General features: G+C 33.3%; 1 protein-coding gene across 2 annotated transcripts in view; it reads left to right on the top strand.

Annotated features, from left to right (window-relative positions):
* Positions 1–22,404, top strand: part of LOC106721639 (ETS-like protein pointed) — a 121,611-nt gene that overhangs the window by 19,024 nt on the left and 80,183 nt on the right. For both annotated transcript variants that reach the window (XM_014516637.2, XM_014516635.2), the window contains exon 3: positions 4,576–4,696. In XM_014516637.2, the coding sequence (XP_014372123.2) occupies positions 4,576–4,696 (121 nt within the window). The remainder of the gene's footprint in view (positions 1–4,575; positions 4,697–22,404) is intronic.

Below are 22,404 nucleotides of genomic sequence, written 5' to 3'. Positions count from 1 at the left end.
TGACGTGATTTATGCCGCAAGATGGCGCTGGCATGGCGGTCGCTTCGGAGATAGTTACAATGTTTAAAAAATATTTCGTACCTTTGTTCTACTCTCTTATGTATGCTTTGTATTATAGGGTTATGAGATTGTATTAACAACTATTATAAGCTATTGATGTATGTATGTATGTAGTTATCTGTATAGGTGGGCCATTTAAATAAGTTTACTTTTTCAAAACACTTCATCAAAATTTAACAACGTAACCTTAAAGTTAGAACTGCACAATTGCTTATCTTTTTTCAACGATTACATATTTACCGTAAACATGTCAAACGAACGTCGTTACAATGTTGCATTTTGTGAACTCTTTTCCTTTTTAAACAATAAGGATATTACAAAAAAAAATCGAAAGAAAACATCGATATTTCATAACTGAATTCGATTCACATACATATGTCTGAAGTCCTAATCGATTCATTTAATTTAATCGATGTTTTCAAGGAACTCATTCTACTATGAAGCTAAAATTAATAGATGTCAAATGTGGCCTATTAAATTTTCTCATCTATCGTTAGCTTATAAGTACACTAGACTTTTTAATCAACTTTCCTTATATCACCCCACACTCTTCGGAAGGCGGTTAATCAAATACGTCAAACCCTTAAAAGTTCCAAAAATAACACTTCAATATAAAACATAAAATATTACATTGGTATATCTGAATATTAAACTTTTCATACAATGATGCCTTAAAGAAAAATTATTGATTCATTACGACTGTTCTTCAATTCGATCCCTTAATTATCGAATAGAGCAGGATCCAATTAGTTATTATGACAATATTTTATTTTATATCTTACGCGAAATAACAATTTTTGTGGAAAATTAATGAAGGCATCGTAGCGTGTCTCATTAGGGGCCCACTATACGATATCCGGTGTCCAATTAAAGGGCTAGTTACGTCCGCTCCAAAGAATATGACAAATTTGTTGTGATTTTTCTATTTCTTTAATATATTTTGTATTTTTATTATTTTATATTTTCCTATACATCTAGCATCCGGTCAATAATAAAACTGGTTATCGATAACAGTAAAAAAGTTTTTCACATAAAAAAAAAATATTTTTAGTTTTATCAGATAAAAAAAAAATTGACAGATATAGGTATAGTCGAATTTAATAGAAATGAAGTAAAGTGTATAAATATAATTTCTCATTTCCATTGAATACGACTATATAGGGCTTGAATTTTGATGATGATATTAATCCTGAGTTGAATAATTGTGGCATGTGACATGTTTTATGGTCACTAATGGCCCTCAATGTTTCTAATTTTACTTTTAGAAATCTACACTTAAAATTGTTTGAGTGACAATTAAATGACCTCTTATTGTAGCAGTAAATTCAATAAATTACTTTCATATAAACCAAAGTCCCTATAAAAATAGAGACAAAAAATAACTTTTTAGGTTCGACGTAAAATGTTAATTTAGTGTGTTTATTTTGTACTTAATAAACACGTGTGGCGTGACGGAAGTGAGTAACGTATGTACTATGTAGATAAATTAAAGGCTAAGTAAATACCTTGTACTAAAACTTTGATTTTCTCATTATGCTTGATGGTTACCGCATTTGCGCATTTCTTACCGAATCATGTTGAGTTTGCTGATAACAAAATTGTTTTTGAGTGTGAACAAAATTAAAAGTAAACATCTGGCAAAAACTACAAAAAACACATAAAAAAATTAAAATAAAGCTCTTTTTTTAGTTACATCGATGGCGAGACCCACAGTGGGTATAGGCCTCCGACAACAGAACACCGAGTTTTTTTTTTTACCAAAGTGAAAAGATATTAATTAAACAGCCAATTTCATATTATTATATTCAGGGCAGCTGCTGTATAACTGTATCTTACATTAGGTTGTTTCACAGAACGATTTTACTGCATCAAAACTTGTTTTTGCAGTGTTGATGTTTTGTAAATACGTAACCGTACAATTGCAGTTCCTAAAGCTATGTAATGCAAGCGATTTAAAGCGATGTAAACATACAAGTTAGTACTGACATGGAAAATACTTGATATATTTGCATGAAACTTTTAGCGTAGGTAAGTTTCTTTTTGTTTTTAGGTTTGTTTGTATCGAAATAACGTTAGTGGACGTCGTAGAGCTTAAACGACAGAACTATTATACCTTTATATCAGCGTACCATAATGGTCGTGAGAGATGAAATTCTAATAATTTGTGAAAAGAACTATCTTTATCTTATACACATACAATAGATGGCGCTTTATCATCTCTTAGGGTCTCAATCAGTCATATTGTTTTCTTTTAATTAAGGTTAGGTTATTCAGTCTAAGAAATTAGTAATGAAAATTTTTGCGGGGTTGACTTTCCGGAGACTTCTTTTAACTTTTTTTGTGAGACTTTATTTGACATACAATCGTTTGGTTTCAATAGTTTGTAGATCAACAATAAAGCTTTTCTTTCTTTTCGAAGTTTAAAAAAAAAAAAAAAAAAAAAAAAAATTATTTTTTCCATCGTATTAATAACTCAAGGGCTTCCAATGGGCGTTAGTGTTGTAATATATAACATGAGGGATTAAACAGTCCAATAAATCTTCCCCTCGACGTTTAAAAAGAGCTTTGGAACGACACGTGATACAATGCGACAGTTCGAGACACATCACCGCAGTGATCGTCACACGACAAATTTTCTATTAACCTTGCCTCATACATTAACAACTTCCTTATGAAACTTTTTTAAATTTAAGAAGTTTTTTACCTTTTATGTGCTACCAACTTATTACAGTTCATGTAATTGTTTGCCAAGGTTTGTTGATCTTCATGATATATATCTAAATAAGCAATTTAAATGTTAAAATTCAATTACTACTGTTTTGTTCAAATCATCGTAATTGTTTCTAGGTCTTCCCACAATTCTTACCAAAACACTTCTTTTCTTCACCAAAAACTTCTCTCATTACTTTTATAAAAAACCAATGCAAAAATGTTTCGATAGCCCCTACACATATAACTTGGTTTTATGGTTTAATTTGTAGAAAAGTTATATACTTTAGACATGCTAAAATGTTTTAAGATCGATTATAGGGTTCGGCTACTAGACTTTGACTTACGTATCTATTCAATCAGGGAGCTGCTATAAGGTGGGACGGAAATACGAAAGAATAACAAATGATTCGTCAATCGTCGCTGTCGAAATGCCAATGAATTAGGTTCGCGCCCCATCGATTACCGGGCTTGAGAGAACCTTTTGTTTCATTGAGGGTGACACGACCCCTCTTTAAATGAACCAAAATATCTTGTCTGTTTACGGGTTAACTATGCCCCTATCATTATTAACACATTTTAAATAACTTACCATCTTTTATCTCTTCATTTTTTTTAATAATTATTCTAGTTTTTGTTTACGTTTTTTTTTTTTAAATGAAAATTACAGAAAAATAACAATAAAATGTAACTGGACAGTTCATTACCATGATTTAAGTTATGAAAAAAAAAGAAGTTTGATATAGAGACTTCTGACGAACAAAATATATCGTTAGCGCCTAAACGTAGAAAGGGATGAATCACAGAAAAAAAAAAAATTATACAGAATGGTCAAACTATCGCTGAGCTATATCGTTTTTACATAAGAAACAATTTATAATTTATATATAGAATACAATGTCGTGTTTTCGATACACAATGAATTTATCGACGTCCTCGTCGCCCCTGATTGACCCGAGGGGTCCGCATTGATTCAATTTTGACGTTTTTATTGGGTAATATTGATACACTATATGATTAGGGGCCGTATGGATCATGTTTTCATGTTATGTTGCTACGAATCAACTGAGTCGTGATATGTTAATTAAAATTCTCTCGCTTGTAGAAATGGTGTCTCTTGATTGAAGTGATAGTTATTTATTCTGTTACCTACTATTTATTTTATTATTTATATCAAAAGATCAGATCTCTGACAATATATAAAAATAAGTTGTAACTTTTAACCATTTAACATTACAAGTTGTGAGGAAAACACATCGTAAACATGCAAAGCGCTTCAACAGAACCTTTTCGTATTCAGAATAGGACAGTTTTAGCATACATTATCAAGTAGCTATTTGTTTAATGTCTTCAAATCTATCCCGCTTCCATGAAGCGAGTCTAAACTTAGATATAGTCGGAGTTTTCAATGTTTTAAAACGTATTGTCTCGAGTCCCGGCGAGTGCTTTTAAAGCGCGGCATGTTCGGCCGGCAAACGGAAGTTGCATCCACACTGTGAATAGAATATTGACTTGGAAACGATACTGATGAGATTTAACTTTAGGTATGACTTAGCGCACGTTATAACGAAAAAAAATGGTTCCTGTATGAATACGATATGGTACTGATGTTATGTGACTAACGAACTGGTGTAAGACTGTTTTACCGACCGATATAGTGAACAAATTAATCTGTAATTAAATTATTATTTTATAGCGATGATTCATTATTATATACATATATCCTTATTTGCTTGCTTCTTTGCCATTTTCAATATAAAATAGTGTAATAAAATACACAGAATATATTTATTGTATAACTTGCAGTGCGATGAGGGTGGCGGCGCTGCTGGTGGCATCAAGAGCGAGCCGCCCGAAGCGGAGGAGCCCAGGGCGATGCAGAAGGTGCCCTCGTTGTCGGACCTCTCCGACCCAGAAGCCTCCTTGGGTAAGTCTACAGAGTATACCTACTTGATATTATTAAATGCCTTGTTCCAATGACTGCGATTGAAGCGAAGACGACAATTATTTAATATGGTATTTCTATTCCAGTTAAATACAATTTAGAAGCCATTTTACTTAAGCTCGTTTACTAAAAAGCGTTGATTGGTTGGAAGGTAGGTAGATTATATTTTTATTCCGTATGAAATTTTAAGGATCCAATGGATATGTGATATTGTATACACACATATATACATTTTACACACTTAAGATATTATTGTAAATCATTTAAGCAAAGTTGTAGTTGAGATTGAGATGAACTGACGGACGCGAATTTCCATCCTGTCATTAGCTACGACAATCCTGAAGGCCACATGTCACACTCAATCAAGACATGAGACCTAACACTTCCAAGGTGTTATCAATTCTAGACCCAATTGTCTTGCTTAATTCATCAAATCGATCTCTTCCACCACCTCTCTTGGTTCAGGGACTTTAAACAGAGAAAATATTTGTTGCATTTACTGCTAAAGTTTTATAAACTAAGCTAAGCTGCTAAGTTTTGAAACAATTTAAAGCAAAATTAATACCCTTAATGTATGTTTCATTATGTGTCTTCTCTGTTTTTATACATGTATAAAAACATCTTATTGTTCTCCTTGTTTATTACACAGAGATACAAAGGGATAAAATTTTGGTTTTAAACATTTCTTCGGCTGTGGTTTTTAAGGTAATTATAAAAATAGTTAACATAAGTATAGTATGTTTTATATGACTTCTTTCTTTTAGTTTGTAGAGTGGTTCGCTACTAGTACTCGTTATAGTTAACGAATGATTAATAAATAGGTGAAGTACAAATAGGATAATACGGCGCATCCTTGTTACTTGCTGCACTTTCAGGCAGGAGCATTGCGACTACATAACCTAAATTACATTTATTATTTATAAATTTGATTTAATTTGATACTATAGGAATTGATAATGATCAATGCAAAGCATATTATAAAACGTTCCTAATACTGTCTAATTAATTTAAAAAAAAATTAAATAACTGATCAAACAAAAAATTACGGTTTCCGTCTATCTGTGGTGATGTACTTATCATTTGCTGTACAAAACCTAGCAAGAGCTGCTCAAGGTGTTCGTATAAAATGAATATTAGTTCCCCTTTACATTTTTTTAAATACAAATACAGTGTATTCAGAATGAAATCTATTTATGTAAATAAAAATCCAAAAGTTTTATCTGTTAGCCTTGCTAGAAATCGCATACATATTTTGTGCGAAAAAAAGCTTGAGTGTTGGGCGGAGAGTTGACATTTATCACTTTAGAGAAATCTTGCAGAAACAAATGAAATAACATTACGCAAAAAACAAGCGAATAAACTTTGTTGGCATCAATTAATTTAGATGTTTATTCGTCGATGTACAAATACATTTAAAATGTTCATTTAAACATAATACATAAATCGTCTCAAACGAGGACGTAGTAACTCGCGAACACAACTGTAAACACTTTCAATGCTGAGACTTTGAATTTAGTTTAATAACGGGACTGCTTAGACCTCAACTCAAAAAAGTAATTAGTGTATTCAGGTTTCTTTTTGTTTTTTTTTTTGGAACGAAGTTCCTTATCGCGCGTTGTGAAAGGGGGCTAGACGGAAAAAATTCTTACGAAAAGTTGTCACGACATTTTTTGCTATAGTAAGTATGTTAACGACAAATGAGCGCTACTTCACCATGGCAACGACGTGACAATATATAACGAAAATTCATAGATATAAAATGTACTTCTTGTGAAGACTTAAGTTTTTTATTCATAGAATAAACATTGGTTCCTTCACTAATTAATCGAAAGGAACTTCGTTCCATCCGGGTGTCCCTTGACACCTCTCAAGTTTTTTTCCTTTTATTCATGCTATGAATATCATCATCATCATCATCATCATCAGCTCACTATACGTCCCCACCGAGGGGCTCGGAGCCTACCCCAATTTAGGGGTGACTAGGCCATAGTCAACCACGCTGGCCAAGTGCGGGTAGGTTGACTTCACACATATCATTGAATTTCTTCTCAGATATGTGCAGGTTGCATCACGATGTTTTCCTTCACCGTAAGAACGTCGGATAAATGTAGATATGTAAATCGAAAATCGAAAAACACATTGGTACATGGCGGGATTCGAACCCAAGACCTGCAGATTGCAAGTCAAGTGCCTAACCCCTGAGCCACCGACGCTCTATGAATATAGATAGTCCTTATTGAACCGCGTTCTTATGGTTGTTATCTCTTTGGGTTCCCTAATTTTCCGGGTTTGCACGGTGCATACGAGTTTAATATAATTCGAGTCAAGGTGAGTAGGTGCAATAAGTCACTTGTTAGTCTTCTTTTTGACATCAGTTTTCGGGTGTTTATTTATTGAAAGTTGTAAGCATAGTGTGCTTGATTCTTTCTATGAAAATCATAGATAAGATGCATTCCAGATGATCAGGTTCTAATTATTTTATTCCACAGGCGAGGTTAACGTTCGTGCCGCTAGTGTCGGGGTGGGCCGCATACGGGTCCGTTGTTTCAAGTCTCTTTGTTTATATACATACATGTTTTAACGTGGGAACAACCATTAATTATGTATTGACGATAATATGTTTAATTTTCGTCGAAATATTATGTTCTGAATACTTTAGTTATATATCAGACAATCAGTATGAGATGTAATTAATATTGGATGTAAAAATAGGAATATGCAAGACAAATGTTAATACAAATAATTTTTCCCACTAAAATACGAAGGTGTAACAAAATATTTTGGTGATAATAATTTATTTAATCTGTAACTAAGTCCAAATAAAATTAGTCACACCTTTAAACTTCTTAGAAATTAAACATGTCAAAACTCAAATAAGGTCGTCAAGACGTCTGATTCCTTGATCTATTACGTGTCTTATCTCTTCACTTTGTAAGTCTACGATACTGATAGGAACAAATTTTTTACACAACATAAATCTAAATGAACTATAATATAATATTTTTGCTTATTTCAATTTAAATTACATATACCAACATTATGCCCATATGATTTACAAGTTTATTCAGCATACATACATACATTTCGCTCTGCGGTTTAATTGGTGCGAAACAAAAGCAAGAGCTGAATGAAATTTGAATATGAATGAGAACGAATGAATTACTGAATGCAATATAGTCTCGTTCCGAACGAATTAATCTGGATGCGGTGTACTGCACTTTGTAATTACGTAGTATTGTAACTTATTGAAGGAATTTATTAGCATACGCGTATTTATCGATAAAAAAAATTAAAGCAACAAATGTCATTAATTCCATATGTTTACATATGTATACATACAATGTAAGCGTTTCTTCCTTCTGTTCTATTATTACTTCTAAATTACAATGTAAATGTCACAAAAACAACTTCAATTTAAATTGATGTCACAAACAAAACGAATTTTAAAATCCAGTAGCGACATTATCATATCAATGCGGAGAACGGGAGCGACACGATCAATTTGTTGGCTCTATCTCGCTGTTGCCTCTGACTCATGACTCACTCTGTACACATGAATTATACTCTGTGTACATCAGACATCTGACGCCATTGCAACTGGAGAACTCTCTGTTTATACAATAACTACATTTTTCAAGTCGGATATATTTTCTAATATTCTTTCTTTATTCGCATTTATTTAATACCAGCGATCGCCCGCGCCTCCGTCCGCGCGGTATTAAAAGCAAATAATAGCCTATGTGTTCTTCCAAACTATGTTATACATGTTTGTCAAATTACAGCGAGATCCATGTAGCCGTTCAGAAGATTCCTTCTAAAAAACATCCATCCATGTAAACATTCGCATTTATAATATTAGTTAGAAGTATGACTAGTTTTTAAAAATCATTATTGTAAAATTAAAATAATACAGTCTTTTTATGCAATAAAGGTATATGAAACCTTTTTGGACGAATCACAAAAGTGGCCAGTTTAAAAAAAAATTCAAGTGATGGTAGCTGTCCCCACATTCGATACCCAAGAGGATGTTGCGGTATCCACTTCCCCCGCGTGTTGATCGCTGCACGGGATGTTGCAGAAACTACGCGCCTCAAACATTTTGTGTATATTTCACTTTGATACTAGTTATGTTTTAACTTTAACGTGTAAACATTTAGAAATTAACGTCATGTTTGTAAACATAATGATCGCGTTTTGTAATTTCTCAATGAAATGGACATTTAATTACAAAATTGGATTATTTTTACCAATTTATTCAAATATTGAGCATTAATATAATGCTTTATAAAATCCTTAACAGATTTTATTCGATTTTTTTTCGACATTTTTGATATTTATTTGTTTTTCATAGTTTGACGTTTAATTAAAATTAGTGAGTTACTCTTGTTTTTAATTCATCTCCTATAGCTTAGTAACATTATCTGGGAGTGCGTGTAAGAGAATTTTTTTTACGCTCGGCCAAGTGTAAAGACAGTTTCATATGTCACGTGAAATAATCATTGACTTATTTTAAACTTTATAAAGATAACTTTACAATACATTATTGATTGACATGACTGTTTTTTTATTTAATAAACTTTACCACATATGTGGCCAGCTATAAATTGCAAACTGCATTGACAATTTCACTGCCTTATTAAGTACTTACAATTTTATGTAGTAATATTTGATATTAGCCCTTTTGTACACAAGGCAACGTAAATTTTCGAATCTAATATTGTATCCTAGCGTCGTCGCGAGTGTCGCGTTGCGCGCGCTCCGTTGTTGTCAAACAACGTTTGAATCGTATACGCGACTCGTCTATTCGGTCAGTACAGGCGCGACACATATCAACTATATAGATTTACTCCGCCATCTTGAATATTATAGTAACTTTTTTGGGACGTCCTTGATAAACAGATAGCAAGCGACTATCATTGGCGACGAAAGAACAAAATGTCAGCATCAGAACCTCTGATATTGAACTGCGTAAGTCGCTTAGGGACTAAAATCGCTGGGTTTTTTAGGTTTATGTCGACTTGTGTACGAAAGACCTTACTGGCATAATTTATTTATTATGTTAGTTACCCACCAAGCCTCAGATGTTACGTATAAAAACTTTTTAAAAACAAAATTGTGTTCTCTGATAGTCGTTTGTTTTTTCACTACAAATTATTTGCTTTCAAACAAGATCGTGCTATTTCCTGTCATTATTATTACGTAACTTACGCAACCGATGTACGCAGGGTGCGTCATTTCCTATTTTTGGACGCATAAATTTTTAACAATAAGTTGCGCAAAACGAATGTTTGAAAAAAAGATTGATTTGTTGAGCTTTAAATGTATCTGTGTGTGCTTACTAAATATTTTAGCGAGTAATTACGCAATTCGACTTAACAAACACAAAGCCAGGGGTAGTAAAATTGATTATTTGTGATACATACAACTGAGAAATAACTAGACTCATAACAAGGGCAACAGAAATCCGAAGAGAAAGAGTTTTTATTAACACTAGTGCGAAAACAAAGCTGCGAAGCTATTTCTGTGTAGGCAAGCTCATGTGTTGACACAAGAGAATTCTCATGAACGGCCTAACATGTTGACTCAAATAAACACGTGCAACACTGGCCGGTGTTAACGTCCGACGCACGACGAGCTTCATTCATAAAGCGGCCTGAATGAAAGCTCCGCGCTAGTTATGATAGCCTGGTACATACGGTCGATCGGTCGGCAGACATGTTGCACGATTAGCCTCAACTTCTGACCCGTTCTTTGCCAATGCACGATAACAAGATCGTATAAATTCAAAAACGACATGTCTCTGCTTTTAATCATGATTTATATCTAAATGTAAATTAATTGCCTTACATATCAGTCAAGTTTATATCGTAAGATGGTATTTTATGTGATTTAATAATTAATATTATATTATATTAATGGAAACGATGTGAATTGATTGTTCACCAAAATCTCTGTATAAAACATATCATCCCTATTATTAACAGTGATTTCGGTCTCAGAAACCCACGGTAAGTCCAAGGCTTAGGTATAGCAATAACATATTGTAAAATGCAATATGTAAAACGCAAAATGTTATTTTCAATATTCCTTTCATTATTTTTTTTCAATTACTTTAATATTTAACCAAAGAACTAGATAAAAAATTGATAAATGATATTAGCGTAAAAGTTTTATGTAAAGCAATAAAAGTGTTATTTTACAGTGATGATATGAGTGTGAGTGGGCGGTACGAAGCATTAAATGAACGATAACAGGTTTTTTTCACTTCATTCAAAACTTTTAAACAATTCCACTTATTAATCAAGTCTTGATTGTCAAGTCTCCATCGCATGTAAACATAATTTTCCATTAAATAAGTAACATATTTCTTATCATATTATACGTGATGATATTAATAAGGACGTAATTTTTAATACTTGTAGTTGTGTTTTTAAAATGAGAACTGCAAAGAACAATGCTTGGAAGATAAAAGCTTCAGTCAGTTGTAAGCCTATTTCTTAGTCGAATCGAAATAAATTGACAAAAACTATTGATAATGGTCCCGTGCATCTATTTTTACTCTTCACATTTATGTATATTTTACTTGAGGGAATGATCACGTACTTATTTTAAAATTATATTATTATACTTTAAAGGGCAAACAAAGTCAGGCTAAGCCAAGTGTATACTTATGTTTTAAAGTTATCATGTAAGAAACTCAACCGTCTAGCCATTAACAATGCAAGGCCACGACTCGTATAATATTGAATGGGCGTCACCAAGGCTAATAAACCCATCACAAAATTATAAAAATATTGCCTGGCTATATTAGAACAGGCGATAGGTCGATTAGGTCCCGTTCTTGCGGTATTTCTAGACAAGATAGTAGATATAACATGACCACGAAAACACCATTTTTTTGGTTATCTTTATTTTTGATTAGTGTGTTATTTCCTGTTGTTATTTAATTGAATGTATCAATAAAAACGATGAGCAAATTTTTCGAATGTTCGTGTTTTTTAGCAAAGGATCCTTAGTAAATTCTAAAGAAAATCTAGAAACATTTAGTAGACATTTCCAAAGTCGTTATTTATACAGGCTATAATTTTTTTTAAATAGGTTTATAGCGATTCCATTAATAACATATTTGAGAGTTCCGTTTGAATTTCTAGAAATACTTTCTTTGTACTTGATCTCTTACATTATTAGAGAAATCAGTTAACTCTAAAACACTAACTACTGAACAAGAGTCTCTTAATATATTAAATGGATTTTATATAAAGTTGTATATTACAGTAAGAATAAAAATAATCTTCATAAAACAAAATATTTTTTTTACTTTAATGTCCAAGCATGAATGAAATAAAACTAGTTTCGAGTTGATCTTGTGAACGTTAAGATCTAATTTAACTTACAGATTTTACGATTAATGATTAATTAAAGGTCAATGATATCTTGTAAAAGTAAATGTTCATTACGACTCAGATGAAACGAGTTTCAATATTTCTTTTGCTTCTCAACAAAAATACTCTTTTACACTAGCCTTGGACTGTGACTTCGTGCACGCGAAATTTCAAAAAATAATCTTTTCATAAACATGGCCTATTTTGCTCAGTGATAATGTAGCTTCCTAATGACAAATGTATTTTTTAAATCGATCCATAAGTTTTAGAGTTTATCCGTTACATAAAAAACAAAATACTTGAATCTTTATAATCAGTGTAGGTTTACATAATGGATGATAAAGAAATGGTTTAAGAAAAACTTAATTAACTTATTGCCAAGAGAAGGATCATATCTTTTAAGGTTAAGAATCAATATGGAAAAGGATGTTATATATGACCGTGTATAAAAATAAAACACCAAGTAATGTAGCCATCAATAAACAGTACATCTTAAACACCTATATTTCCTTTACTTCTTCTTTTACGTCTATTGTAAATGTAGATAATAAACTGTTAAATGTCATGTTCTAAGAATTTAAAAGTTCTAATTTGAATATATTGTATGGCAAGCGGCAGGTAAATATTTTTTTAAAGTGTGGATTTTATTAATTTGACAACAGTTTAATCGTGTTAAAATGATGTTGTATTCGCGCTGCGTACTTGCTTGCTAGCGCGCATCTTAATGGCCACTTCGTCACCTCTGCTTGACTGACACACTCTTTGCATACTAATACTACCTTTGATGCTATAACCATTATTCTTGGGCACGTATAAAAATCATATTTTATATACTTGTCAGAGATCCATCCCTTTTCAACGGCTAGCAAGGGTATTTTAACAGTCATGGGTGGCCATAGACGAAAATTGGAATTTTTAAAACATCGACAATACCAACGATGTTGTCTCTTTGATTTAAAACAAAGCCTTTGACTGATTGTACATTTTTAACCGATATTTTCAAGTTTTTATTTCATAGATATAATAGAACTAAATTTTGTTCCGGTAAGATTTTATGTTAAGAAATTAAATTATCGTTTAACAAATGAAATGATTAATCTTTGCTATGCGAACTTTCTTCGCGATACGACACAAGCTTCGTAAACCCTCCATACATGTGTGCAATAAATCCGTACGCTTATTCTGAAGTTCGAGTCCTAAATATGATTTATGATCGTAATAAATTTGTTCCCGATTCGTTATAATACTCGAAAGACGTTTGAGAGCCTGCCAACTCGCGACGGCAAATGACTGCCCGCACTTTCGACGACGCTTCTGCACTTAGTTACAAAAGTATTATTACAAGCGCTTAAAAATAGAAATCATAAATAAACAACCTAATTACACAAACGCGTCTTGAATCGCATAAACTTGTGACCGTTAAATTTTAAAATTGCATGCTGTGTTGTGAATTTTGCAATGCAATTATGAAAGGGCTTTTAATTAATAAAGTATTGTTTACATGCCTGAAAAATACAAAATATTAAAAAGTGTAATGTGTTGAACTAAGTAAAATCAAAATAAATATATTATGCGCGTGCGCTGGTGTAAACAGCGCCACCTATCAAAACTTTTAAACAGCGCGTGAAACATGCATTGGTTTTGTGTTAGTTCAAGCCACGTACGATAGATGGCGATTAGCATCTGCTCGAAAGTATTGACCCGTACATAGATGGCGCTTTTCTCATTTTTTCTTATCTTATTATCCCAAATATTTTTCAAGGTAGGTTTTTCGTAAATGGATTTGTTGATTTTTTTTTCACTAAAACTAGAATTCGGTTAACTATTTACAATTGGCAGTAAATTAAAATTCAATTTTAATAAAAAAAAATAATTTTAATATTTTGTTAATACAGTAAGTACCTATACCTTAATAGAAACGCTGGTAAACTAAGTGTTCTTTGGGACAATACGAGATCTAGTAAATAAAATAAATAATATTACCAAACTGAATACAAAACGAATTACTTTAGACATTATAATATAAGGAAGGTACAGTATGTACTTTGTATTGTTTTTTTTCTTTTATAAGGATTATTTCTTGATACCGGGGATGTTAAAAATTTTTATAACTTACCCTTTGTAAAAAGAAAGAACAGATATCGAAAGCAATTAATCGCACCGCGCACATGATAAACTAAACAAATTATCTTGATACAAACAAATTGTATCTGATGAACAACTTGTTTTTTTAAAAAACAAGTCCATGTGAGGGTAGCGGGGGTGTGACGTCACGGGTGTAGGGCGCGGACGGGGGCACAGGGGTGAAGGGAGGCGAGGCGTGGGAACAGCGGCAGGTGCGCGCCGGCCACTGATCCTGAACCTCACAGCTCAGGTGTGTGCCTCACGCACACACGCACCGACGCCCGTTATTGAGAAAGTTCCGCTTTTCCACCCAGCATCTTGTCGATAATTATCTAAAACTAGAGACAAGATTTGCACATTTTAAATAAATGTTATAAAGTAAATAGTCTTCGGTATTAATATTTAAATACAGTAACATAGACATCAAAAGGAGCCAAAATGAGAGACATTGTTGCATTTTTTTCTAGATTATAAAAAGGAATACGGTCTTTTCTCTAAGATAATACTGCCAAGGTTTTTAAACTTTAGATTCGTTTATTTTTAGCAGACATATCTTAAATTATCTCCATAAAAAGTATATATCAGTGCCGCTGGACCCTCCGCTGTTTCAATTGGGAAAGAAAAGGAGAGCCTTCCGCTTTCCAACACAAAGACTGGTCGTGTGAAGTTGCTCATTTCTCGTCAATATTACAAGACGAAAAACATCTGGTTTACGGATTTTTTTATTGCATTTACGACGGTTTTTACTATAAAATATCCGATCTTCTAAACGAAAACAATAAATTATAGAGCAAACAAAAAAGAGCCATCCTTCAAAGGTAATATTCAGAAGATAAGAGATATATAAATCTCGGAGTGAAAACGTAATGAAGTTTCATCCGAACGCCGCTGGCTGTAAATTAATTAGGCAGCGCAAACAAACATGTAATTAAGCAACTTTTAAAAAGCTTCGGCCCGGTAAGTGAGTTAGGAGCGGAAAGGGGGAAGGAGGTTCAATAAAACTTGCCACAAAAATTAGATTCGTCTGCCAGAGAGGAGGCAATTTTTGTCCTTTGATGTTGCGTAATGAAGTTCACCTCTTTCTCGTTGAGAGCATAGTACTGTCGGGAAAGTTAGAATATTAATAGATGATCTAGTTTTAGTAAGACAATTAATAATTTCAATCTTTTGACTTTAAATATTATAGAGTTTATAGTTGTTAAGAATGTGTATATAAGAGGAAGTTTGAAAGTAGCGCCAGTTATCTAGAAATTGAGGAGCAGAAGATTAGCGTGGCTTGGACATGTTATGCGGCGGGATGATAATCACATAAAAAAACTAATAAGATTGAATGTGGATGGCTATGAAGGTAGAGGAAGACCAAAGAAAGTATGGATGGATTGTGTGAAAGAGGATATGCGTAAGAAGGGGATGAATTCAGATATGACGGCTGATAGAGATGTATGGAGGAGTAGTACATACTGTGCTGACCCTCCTTAGGTATAACGGCAGGTTGATGATGATGATTGAGTTTATAGTTGTTTAGTGGAAAGAATGTAACAATTATTTGATTGATACTGGCAGCTACTTATACTTGCATACGTCTTTAGCCAAAATCAGACTTTTTCGGTTGTTGTACTTAGCGTAGTGAACGCTTAATTTTACCATTCAATCGTTGTTAAGTAAACAAACGTCGTTTTATCTTACGTAATGAACAAAACATGGCTTTAAGCGATTTTCTTCAATATTTGTGGTATATCATAGATTTACAACCGTATAATTTATAATCAGCACCAAAACGAATTTACCTCTAAACTTTAATAGGTAACTAATAATTCGTGCGGTTAATGTAGACAGTGTCAGTGAGGCAATTCGGAGCAGCAAATAGCCGGAGGCGTGTCGTTGGGCGTTCGCTCCGACATACTCGAAGATATGTTCCACACCTCACCACAGATATGAACCTATTAAGTATACGAAAATAAGTGAAGTTCGCGTCACATTAATGTAGAAATGAGAACTCTAACATCTACATGCCATGACCATTATGGTACAGACTTGGTCACAACTTTTTCGCTTTACATCCTGATTTTGGAAAATTGCATATCATGTAAATATTAAATAGAAGCAGAATTTTAGAAGCTTTTATTTAGTTTCATGTTTTTTATCATAAGGTGGCAACGTGTGAGGGGCCTACTGAATTCGCCGAAATAGTGAAGCGATCACTACGCATAGACATGCATAATTTCAGATGCGTTGCCTACCTTTATTCGACGCAGGGAAGGAAATATTATCTTTCTGTGCATCCACGCCTCCTTTAAAGAAAGATAGGCGAGGCATCTTCAATTACGGATGTCTATGGGCAGTATTAACTTTGCTTTTTCAGAGAATCCTGAATTCTTGAAAATAGCCGCTTGCTCTTTTGTGACCTTAAAAAAAAGATTTATACTTACTCCGCTTGCGCAGCGTCCCAAAGATTTTATTAATAGCAGTCGTCATAATGAAGAAAACTGAATTTTTAAAATGTCGCTTTTAATACAAAACTGTTTTGACATAGTAAACTTATATCGATTTTATTATATTATTTATAAAATGCCATTAAAATTGGTGGTTTTATTAGATAATATATCAAGAATTAATTTTACTGCAACGGATGTGTTCGCCAGGATGTGTATATTGCGCAACTATGTCGTTTAAATTTGATCTTGATCAATGACGTCAAATATTGAATTAATAAATACGAAAAAATATAAATTTAATTAAAGATAAGTTTTTTCCGTGTATTATACAAATGTAATTAATTTTAAAAGCTGGAAATTCATTCAATATTAATTTTACGATTCAATATACTTGGCCATTTGGAACTAAGTGGAGTAAAGCACTTAAAGATTATGAATTGTTGTCCGTTCAAGTGCTAAACTCTATGTTAGAGTTAATTACTTATTGAAGACTCCGTCCATTAACGATGTTTAATTGTATTTTTTGTTTGTACGTAACTTGAGTAATCTATTTTCTTACATTAATCGATAATGAAGAAATTTGACAGCATTACAACTTTGTCTTTGTATTTTTACCTGTATTTATTTACTAGCTGTCGCACCCAACTCCGTCCGCGTGGCATTCAAAACATAACAAGTGACAAGGTTTCATCAAGATCTGTTGAGCCGTTCCGGAGATACCTTGAAACAAACATCCATCCATACATCTAAAAATTCGTTTTTATAATGTTGTACGATTGTTTGTATCCGTCACAGAGAACCACTTTCTACGCACTCTTATTTTTTGTTCTGTCGAAAAACGCCTTGTTATATAAAATAGCAAGGATTTTCTTTAATAAATCGCCTATAATTTTATAGTTCAAGTAATGTTTTACAAATATGTCCTAACTCATTTTGTTACTTTTTAAATTGTGTCGACGGATGTCCATGTTTCGTAGAATACAAAGGCAGGAACTTCACTCAGGGAGATCGCGAACCAAAACCATGGCGACAATGATTCATTCATGATTCGATACGATTTTACTACAAATAATAGGCTGTTAGGGGAAACTGTATTTCGCTAATTGAATACTTTGTTCAAAGCAAAAACTACTAACAAAAAAATTGTTAAAAAAAGTAAAGCTCTCATAACGTTACCAGAATGAAAAATAAATAAACAAACTATTAATAAATACTCACAAAAGCAGATGCAGATATTAAACGAATTCGAACTAGTAGAGATTTTGCCATCCATCCGATGAAAAGAGTTACATTCCTTTGAGATCTTTTAAGATATATAACTCTTTCTGTAGGATGGGTCGATTAACATTCGTTAATTTTTTTGTTTGGTAAACATCAAGGATCGTCGGAGAGTCCTATTTTCTTGGCCTTTATACACTTATATATATATATTTAATACACTTAAATCGTATAGTAATCCTAACTTTTATGCAACCAAAACACTCGGAAAAATCCCATTGGATTGTATTTTAAAGACAATTCGAATTTAATTATGTCGATATTTGCCAAAAAATGCTTGTGTGACCAGAGAGTAACTCGCGGATCGCGTGCGCTCCGACACTTTACCGTATCGGTGCTGATGACAAAAATGATCCCTTTGTGGCTGACTTCGTGGAACTGTGCCCCTTTTTAGCAAAAAGATCAACTAAAATACGTCATTAAATTGTCGTTTTTTATCCGTGACGAAATTTTAGCCAGTGTTATTTTGATTGGCGTTGTCAACTTTTGGCTCAGACATGAAATATTTTTACTAATATTAATTTAAGAAAAAAATATAACATCGACAAGCTAAGTAACCTTAGATATACTTATTTTCTATAGATAGTTCAAACATCAGATCATAGTTTATTCTGTATTTTACTGTTGTAAATTAATACATCTTCATATATTCATGTCATCACGACTTTCTTTTGTATAACTTAAACAGTACTCTATTAATATTCATTTAGATGTTAAATAAAAGAGCTGAGAAATTGTGCGTAGTCCAATTCACACAGCGAACGTCCAGCCAAGGGTCACCATCGAGCTATTAGCAAAAATTTAACATATCTTATATGTAATTATGCAAATTGTGATATTTACGCCATTTCCTTAAAGGATGACTAATATTTCTATTTCAAATATATAACGGTATATTATAAATCAATGTGAGAAAAAAAACTTTGTAGCTTTTATTACTAAACTTTTTTAGCTTGTTAACTGTTTATTTTGTATGCTAAAATTATAATATTTTTGTAAAGTAATATGCAGATCCTGTTTTATGATTTAATAATAAGGAAATCTTGTGTATAATATTGTTAGGTTATGAAAACTATAATAACAGGTTATAAATTTTGTCACCCGGCGAAAGTTTCGGAGTCTATTCAATGAACACAAACAATAAAATCTTTCCACTTTACAATATTAGTAAGAAATAACGCTAATAACCCAAATGGGCAGACTCCAGATTTCTCCCTCAGACTGTATAGTCTGAAAGAAAATATGTCAGAAAGTATTTTCTGACATATTAGTACATGTTCTCCAAAAAATGTAAATATAACCAATTCAAAATTATACTACAAATGTATGTGTAAATGTATTTTTTTCTTTAAATAAGTTTGGACAAGTTAAGAGAAGTTTTGCAAATAGCAAAGACTCAGTTGAGTATCTTAGCTCTTTTTTTCTGTCTGACAACATCTGGCGAGTGATAAACCGCGCCAAAGTTAAATCTCACGAGCGATTAATAAATCTCGTTTATTGTCAAGTGACCATTTATTTTCTGGGATTGCTAAATTGTCTTTAATTAATTCTAATTGAGAGTCCTTTTGGAGTTGTTTGCGAGTAACGTTTATTGCAAACGCCCGCATCGATATATTGTAGTGTGCGCACACCCTCATGCCGGTGCTCTTTTAATTTCGCTCCAAAACCGAACGTCCATTAAAACCGTAATTGGATTCTGCGAATGGACAATTCTTAAAAAAAATTCAATCCGTCGGGAACTTCACCATCGTATCCTGTTTACTGATTCAATAATGATTTAAAATCGAATAGTTACATACATTTCCTCGCATACAAATTACATTGCGAGAACTTCGAACGAAATTAGCTCACAAAGACTCAGTGTTACTTTACTTCTAAAAACTAGCCTATGAACGAGCTTCAGGGCTGTCATACGATAGGTAAATTCAAAAATAACTTTATTGGGTACCTTATTTTCTTTAAAGTTTGGCACGTCGCAGTTTGCGGTCGTGGCATCACAATACACCGCTACCGTTCTCCTCGGTGTTGTATTTCATTAGCTAGAAATCCGGCGAGTGTTTTTCCGGGCTTCCCGGCGCATCCACAATGGCGCCCCTTCCGGTCAGGTTCCCGCCGAAACAGAAATAAACTGACCCAGTTGCGCGCGCGCACGTCCGGCCGCGCGTTGCCACTGCTTTCTGCATTTCCGGATAGCTTGTCATATTTTATGGTTTATGATTTCTCTCTCTAATAAAAACGCGTCTGCGCCAACATTTATTGCTTCACTATACGTCTATATAGGCTACATTCAAATTTCTACATTATTATGTAAAATGAAAAGCGAAGATCTTTGTGGCTATAAACTGTATGAACTTGTTTGAATAATTCAAAGGGTTGTTCACTTCTTTTTTAGCTGTATAGCTTATAATATACTTAATGTATTACGTCATAATTATTGATATTACCCTTTTTATTAAGTACTAATGTCGATGTACTATTTATATATTTTCCTAACTTTTTAAATTCACTATGACTTAGGAGATACATGTAAGAATCACAAATAATAGATCATTTCTTATTCTTGATTCATAATGTACCCACCTCACTATCTAAACAAATAGTCGACAGGACGTCGTATTGCGATTTGCATCATTCTTACCTGAATAAGGTGTCTTCTGAGCGAATGAGTCACGCCACCGACATATAGACTTACACAAGCGTAGTTTTTGGAGCGGAAAGGAGCATGAGGTGAGGTGCCAGTTGCCACACTGTGACCTTGTCGTAGTATCAGTGTATATGCAACTTTATATCATACCAATAGAGTCGTGTATCACTGGCTTTATTTTCATTCGAACGCAGGAAATCAGCCGGTTAATTATTTCACTATACATCTATGCGAATGCACTTTAGTATTTAAAAGCACTGTCTGCGATTGGTAAATATTTATTTAGTTGTTTTGTATTAAATAATAAATTTAATTTGTCGGCGTATGAGCCACTGGAAAATTGTAGTCGGAAACTAAAGAGTTATATTTTTAAATGTTAAAGACTATTTAATATCAACGAATAACGTTTTCAATTGATTCATCTCGAGACAATTGACTGTACATAAACATATGCTATCTGTATTTTATGTAGTAAATGAAATGGATGACAACATTTCTGTAAAGTAATGGGAGTGTGAACTCGCGGTATATTATTTTCATTATCCTGTGAATACAAGGCCGACTATTAAAGTGTTTCAAGTAAATATAAATAAGAGAAGTTGTAATAAATACATTGAATTTAAACATGAAACAAGGTACAATGTATAACAATTTGCGTTGCTCTAGGCACGCACACAGCGTTTGCGGCTAGACTCGCCCCCGCGCCGGAAGTTGTTGTTACAAAATTAATGCGGCTCTAATTAAATAACAAGCCGCTGCCCGAACCGAACCCAGATCGGCCCGTCGCGTCGTCGCTACCCGCTAGCTTGCTACTTGCACAGTCCTCACTGCCAAAATAGAACTTCTGTATCGAGTGTAGGACACTGTTGAATGAAGATCTGCTATTATGTTCCGTTTTTATTTAAAAAATGAATACACTAGCTACTTTGTCGTGTTGAGTCGTGTCACATTAATTCGGCAATACCGTTTAATAGGATTAAAAACATTATTATAGCACCAATTTTCTAACATCAATCGTCCTAAATCTACATCTGGAACATAGGCCATCTAAAAGTCTGGCTAGAAAATATCAGTGAAATTAATTTTTCTTTGTTGCTGAACAATCTAGAAAAAACAAGGTTCGCATCTTCTAAATACCTGTTTTATCTTTAAAAGGCAATCGCAAAAATTTTATAGAATAAGCATTTCTGGTTATTATTTTTTGAACGCAATAATTGTAGGTACAAAGCCACAAATAGGTGTGCTACATGATAAAGTTACGGGAAGTTTGTAAAAAAATCCATATTTATCAACCACAAAGACCATTATTGTCACTTGTTAGAACAAAAATTGGTCTCACGCGAGATAAGGTCGCGGCGCGTTTGTCGGCAAAGATCAAAGGGCGAGCACGCGTCGGCGCCGCGTTCGGGGAACAAGAGGTCCGCGGTTCGAGTCCCGCCTAATCGGGAACCGATACGTAGAGTTGCGTTAGCTTTCTTAGAATATACAGGCAAACAAATGTCGCTAGATATTTTCCGCAATCAAGACAACTGAAAAAATAAAACTGTCATTGACGTAACAAATAAAAAGTACTGATTCATTAAAGAGAAAATGGACTCTATTACTGTGATGTTTCAAATCACACGCCCTGTATTAAAACGTAGAATACTGAGATTTCAAGAATTTAAGTTGATTTGCTACATATCTTGTAATCCTAAATGATTTAAAACATGTAAAAGCTCGCTGCTGTACTAATCACCGGATGTCGCGAATAATACAACTTGAATTTATTTATTTTTTATCGTGCATAACAGTAGCTTACAATAACTTAAGACAGGCAACGGTATA

This window comes from Papilio machaon, chromosome 17, assembly GCF_912999745.1.
Source record: "Papilio machaon chromosome 17, ilPapMach1.1, whole genome shotgun sequence".
NCBI lineage: Eukaryota > Metazoa > Arthropoda > Insecta > Lepidoptera > Papilionidae > Papilio > Papilio machaon.
Note: the sequence above shows the minus strand (reverse complement) of the source record. Positions and strands in the feature narration are given on the sequence as shown.